Source organism: Aegilops tauschii, chromosome 3 (genome assembly GCF_002575655.3).
Source record: "Aegilops tauschii subsp. strangulata cultivar AL8/78 chromosome 3, Aet v6.0, whole genome shotgun sequence".
Classification (NCBI taxonomy): Eukaryota; Viridiplantae; Streptophyta; class Magnoliopsida; order Poales; family Poaceae; genus Aegilops; species Aegilops tauschii.
In genome coordinates this window covers 557,609,514-557,615,410 of record NC_053037.3, presented here as the reverse complement: position 1 = coordinate 557,615,410, position 5,897 = coordinate 557,609,514, and the positions used below count along the sequence as shown (strand labels likewise).

Below are 5,897 nucleotides of genomic sequence, written 5' to 3'. Positions count from 1 at the left end.
AAATATGTTCAAACTTGTTTAAATCATAACAGTAATAATTTTTTATGCTTTTTTTTTTGCAAATTTAGTTGCATTCATTTGTGACGGTGGAGCGGGCCGGGGAGGGTGCGGGGGGTCGTCGGCGACGGCTGGTGGAGCGGGGGAGGGTGCGGTGGGTCGTCGGCGACGGTGGAGTGGGGGAGGGTGCGGGCCGGGGGTCGGCGGCGGCGGCCGGTGGAGCGGGGGAGGGTGCGGGGGGTCGGCTACAATCGAGAAATACAATCGAGTGTCCATGAAATTTAAAAACATTCATGAGTTCAAAAAGTGCCCATGAAATACAATCGAGAAATGAAGGCTACAATTTAAATACAATCGATCTTAGCTAGCTATCTGTTCACAATCTTCTTGCCCTTATTTTTCGTAAATGGAGTTCTTCTCTTGAACGGACATCCTTTAGGTAGGGTGGTCCTGCTTCTTCTTGTGGTGTATGCTAATACTTCATCGTCGTCGTCATGTTCCATCTTCGGGTCGCCGTACTTGTCGAAGTCTTGCTCATTGGCGACTCCATCCATTCCGATGATCTTCCTTTTGCCTCTCCTCACGACAACACGACTGGGCTTTGATGGGTCGGTAATGAAGAAGTATTGGTCCACTTGGGAAGCCAGTACCCATGGCTCATTTTTCGCGGTGACGTTCGCGCCTGCGGTCTTGGATTTGGCTTCGGGTATAACCATGGTGGTGAAATACCGGTCTTCTTGTATGACGCTCTTGGCCCATCTGACACGGAACATCGGGACCTTCTCTCCAGCGTAGCTCAGCTCCCAGATCTCCTCGACCCTTCCGTAGTATCTATCCTTGTCGTTACCGGTGTAGGATTCCATCGTTACCCCGGAGTTCTGATAACCATCGCTCTTCATGTCCTTGTCCTCGGTGTAGAATGTGTAGCCGTTGATATCGTACGCCTCATACGTCATCAGGTTGTGCTCGGCGCCCTGTGACAAGGCGAATATGAGTTGTTCTTCCGCGGAAGAATCCTCATGTAAAGGGTACGACAGAAGCTTCTGCTTGAACCAACGCGTGAAACATGAGTTGTGCTCTTTGATTATATCTCCGTCTGTCCTCTGTTGGCCTCGGTCATTGTACGTCTTCTCAATAAACGTTTTGTGCTCTACCACCCAAGGATCGACCACGTCTATGTGTTGTAGCGCGACTAGGTTTGCTCTTTCAAAGTCGGCGAGTCGACCATCGAAGTCGACATGCATTTCGCGGCGACCCTCACGGTGACCCCATCCAGCGAGCCTGCCGAGGTGCCTGTTGACGGGCAGACCAACGGGGTTCTCGATGCCTAGATAATTCGTGCAGTAGGAGATGCACTCTTCGGTCAGAAAGCCCCTGGCTATGCTTCCCTCTGGACGTGACATGTTGCGAACGTATCCTTTGATGACACCATTCATCCTTTCGAACGGCATCATGCTGTGCAGGAACGTCGGCCCGAGTTGGATGATATCCTCCACGATATGGACCAGCAGATGCACCATAACGTCGAAGAATGCGGGAGGGAAGTACATCTCAAGCTCGCATAGTATCACCACGATCTCTTCCTGTAGCCTTCTGAGTTGCCTCACGCCAACCGACTTTCGAGAGATGACGTCGAAAAAGTTGCATAGGCCAAATATTCTTTCTCTGCGGCGTCCCACGTATTGGCTGGCGTTTTCCACAGCGTGTCTAGCTCCTCTTCCAGCAGCCCCAGATACAGATTGATGTCGTTCCCTGGTTGTTTCGGCCCTTCAATTAGCATACTCATGTGAATGTACTTCCTCTTCATGCACAACCAGGGGGGAAGGTTGTACATCCACACAAACACAGGCCAGGTGCTATGTGTGCTTCTCTGGCTGCCAAACGGATTGACTCCATCGGTGCTCGCGCCCAGCACGATGTTCCTTGGATCGTTAAATTCTGGGTGTTCGAACTTCAACGCTTGCCACTGGCTCCCATCCTTAGGGTGACTCAGCATCTTGTCTTTTTTATTTATCTCCGGATCATTTGCGTCATCTTCTCGCTTCTTCTCCTCCCTATCCGCGTGCCAACGTAGGAGCTTTGCTACCTTAGGGTCCGCGAAATACCGCTGCAGACGAGGAGTGATCGGAAAGTACCACACCACTTTTCGAGGAGCTTTCTTCCTCTTCTTGTATCGAGTGACGCCGCACACCGGACATATGGTAGACTCCGTGTGCTCGTCCCGATAAATGATGCAATTGTTCATGCACAGATGGTATTTCACGTGCGGTAAATCCAGAGGACACACGATTTTCTTCGCCTCCTCGAAACTGGTCGGGCACTTGTTCCCCTTGGGAAGACGTTCGTGCCAGAATGACATGTTCTCGTCGAAGCATGCGTCGGTCATTTTGTGCTTTACCTTCATCTCCAGAGCCATGAGCGTTACTTTCAGGCGGGTATCCTCGGGCCTGCATCCTTCATACAATGGAGTAACCGCGTCTATCTCCAGTTGATCCAGCTTGGCTTTCTCTCGGGCGGCAGCTCTTGCGTTATCCGTCTGCTTGAGAAGCAGCTCTTGAATATGAGGGTCCTGCACCCAGCCCATCGATGGTCCATCGTCGTCTGCTCCGCCGGCATCTTCATCTTCATGATCATGCCCTTCGTCTGCTCCCGCATCTTCCTCATCATCATGTCTGGCATCTTCTACATGATGACTGTGTACAGCATCACCGTCGTGATCATGTCCTGGAGATTCTTCGTCTTCTCGCCCGCCCGAGCCGCGGTGGTTGTCTTGCTGCCCATCCTCATTTCTTGCCCGACCCCCATGGACGACTTCATAGTCATCTTCATCACCTTGCCACCGATAGCCATCCATGAAACCACGCAAGAGCAGGTGGTCCCGCACCTGCCCGGAATCCGGGTCCGCAATAAGGCTCTTCAGCTTGCATCTTCGACACGGACATCTTATCTCCGTCTCGTTCTTTTCAAGCATCTCGGCCTTCGCAGAGCTCAAAAACCTATTCACGATGCCTTCGGTCATCGTGCGGACCATGGTCAACTGCGGGGTAGAGCAAAACGATATTTTAGAACCAAGAAGAAATTTGGCATGACTTTCCCTAAAAATAGGACCAAAAAGAATGCATAGTGCCAAAATTCTCGCCGAAACGGAAATGAATCAACATTCCGGCAAAATATTGGCAACTATCGCATTTCAAATACCGGTACCTGCAAACACAAACATATATGCAACACCACAAACATATGCAACACCACAAACATACATAGATCTAGCTAGGACATAAAAAGTGCATGTGCACGTTGTTGGAGGGAGAACAACATAAAGATAGCTTCCCCCTTACTTACCTATCAAAAAAAGGGGCTTTAACCACGTAATTTGGATGAATTTATGATGCAAATGAGGTGAGGAGGAGGAGGCAGCCGAGACAAGCTTGGAGGAGGGAGGAGAGAATGAAGTGGGGAAAGTGAGTGGGTAGGTGTGGCTGTCCAAAATATCTAGCTCGTCCCAGGTTACTAATGGCGCACCACCACAAAATGCGCCATTAGTAACCCTGGTTACTAATGGCGCACCTGCTGGTAGTGCGCCATTAGTAGTTTTGCAAAAAAACTCTAATGGCGCACGGGGAGCAGTGCGCCATTACTAGCTTAAACTAGTAATGGCGCACTGCACCCGGTGCGCCATTAGTAGTTTTGCAGAAAAGTAAAAAACAAAAAAATATTTTAGTGGCGCACTATGTTGCTGGTGCGCCATTAGTATGTCTGGCAAAAAAAAATTTGTTACTAATGGCACACCGTTTGTCTGGTGCGCCATTGCTATATCCATTGCTATATAGCAATGGCGCACCACATGTCTGGTGCGCCATTAGTGGCCATTCCATCTATAACCAGCTACACAACCCTCCTGTTCTGTTCAACGAGAGGGAAATAACCTTTTATACATTCCTGCATTCGTGTGACAAGCATGCCGTGTTTTTTGTGTGTGTGGGAGTCATTGGGATTTCAATCATAATCGTGTCATGTGGCGACCCCTCACTTCAAGAAGACATTCAACAAAACATAATAGAACTTCAATTTATTTGATTGGTTTCAACTTCCAAATGAAGTGTAACTAGCTTTTAGCTTCAAAAAGTGGCAATGGAGTTACACATTCAACTGGTTCAGTCCCAGCTAGCATGTTTAGCTGTTATGTGTCACATTGTCAAGAGAACCACACCCCAGTACTGAATATTACCATAACACAATTCACAGGGGAGAAAAGATGAAGAGACTTTCCAGAAATTATATTTAGTGAACTCAATTCCTTGTCAGACTAAGCAAAAAGAAATCAAGACATGCCAAAAATAAAAACCTGACTAGAAACACAATAGGTTCGGCCTATTTATTATTTTCCACTTGTACATCTGAACTAGCTAATCACAGCAGGGCTCTTCCACAACCGACAATAGCTATTGGGTCAATTTCCAACTGTTATGCATCTGGTGCTGAAATGAAAAGATATATACTTCAGATAGGCACATAAGACTACATTTGAAACACAATTTATACATATGACCAACAGCGTAGAACAGTGACATAAGTACTATTTTCTTTCAAAGAATTGGTCAAGCAGCAAAAGGAAAATTGATGTGATTTGAACTTCAATCATCAGCGTAACACTCAAGGATATGATAGGCATTTCAGCAACTAATTAGTACTAAGAATAAATTTATCTTATAATACTGCGAGTTGAATTGTATAAAGGCTGGCTATTACCTCCAGGATAGAAGCATGCAAATGGATAATGGAGATGGAAGTCCCCCATATTGGAAATTTTCTTAAACTCCATGGACCGGAGATAGACCATGAAAACACCAGAATTCGTCTGTACAAGGATTGCATTACTGTCCTCGGAAAACCCCACAATGAGGGGGTATCGGTCTCCCTTACAAGCTGATCTGAGCTCCTCGAATTCAATAGCTCCGTCGTGCACCCATACAGAACCAGGCTCTCTCTTCCATAATTGGCCCTGAAATGTTGAGAGATGGATGATGCCAAGCCCACCATCTTCGGTCGGCACAATCCTTAACTTGAAAGGGCGAGCTTTTACTTGTGGTGGCAGCTCTGTCACAGTTAGGCTCTGCCTATCCAGATCAAACTCAAGTATGACATCTTGAAGGTCAGGTGGCACCTTAAGTAACCAGCAAAAGGAATTCCCAATCAAAGTACTGGGTTCTGGCATGGCCATATACGATTGCAGCTGCAGTGAATTGATTTTGCTCCATATCCCGGTCTCCGATGAGTAAAGGCATGCGAAAACTCTTGTATGATTACTAAGTCTGGCATGGGCTATCAGGGCCACCTGGAAATGGCCTTGGCCGCTGGCAGGGCGAAGCACGGCCCCGTTGAACATGAGCATCTGGTCGTTGTCCAGCTCTGGTGGGACGATGAGCCGGCGCTGGTCGCGGGCGACGGGGTCCCACACAAGTAGGCGGCGCCGCGGGCGACGGCGGATGAAAAGGACGAGTCCGTGACGGCAGTCGACGATGCGGTTGCCCTTGTTGAGAGTCATGGAGAAGCGAGCGCCGGGGATGCGATCTGGTCGATCCAGTATTGGAACAAACGGAGAGGACGGATAGTCCTCGAGAAAGAAGCCAAGGAAAGGGGGCTTGCCGTGGTGGTCGCGGAAGCGGCGTCGGAATTGGGGATCGGCGGCGAGGCTGCGCCAACGCTTGCAGACGAGGGAGGCCCGGGGGAGGGAGGAAGGCCGCGGGGGGAGGCGGAGGAGAATCTCCCGGAGCATGTCGTCGTCGTCTGGGAGAGAGGCAGGCGGCGGAGAGGGGCTGCGGCGGCGGGGAGCCATCTCCCCTCGTGCTCAGGCGGAGGATGTCAATTGATCTGGGGAATTGGCTGCCGGCGCACAGGTC

At 49.4% G+C, this 5,897-nt stretch overlaps 1 protein-coding gene across 1 annotated transcript; it reads right to left on the bottom strand.

Moving 5' to 3' along the window:
• Positions 1 to 4,241: 4,241 nt before the first annotated feature.
• On the bottom strand, positions 4,242 to 5,897 carry LOC109764087 (uncharacterized). The gene is made up of 2 exons (XM_020322928.3): positions 4,747 to 5,897; positions 4,242 to 4,475 (listed from the first exon to the last, which is right to left on the bottom strand). The coding sequence occupies exons 1-2, from the start codon at positions 5,831 to 5,833 to the stop codon at positions 4,462 to 4,464; spliced, it is 1,101 nt and encodes a 366-aa protein (XP_020178517.1). The 5' UTR covers positions 5,834 to 5,897; the 3' UTR covers positions 4,242 to 4,461.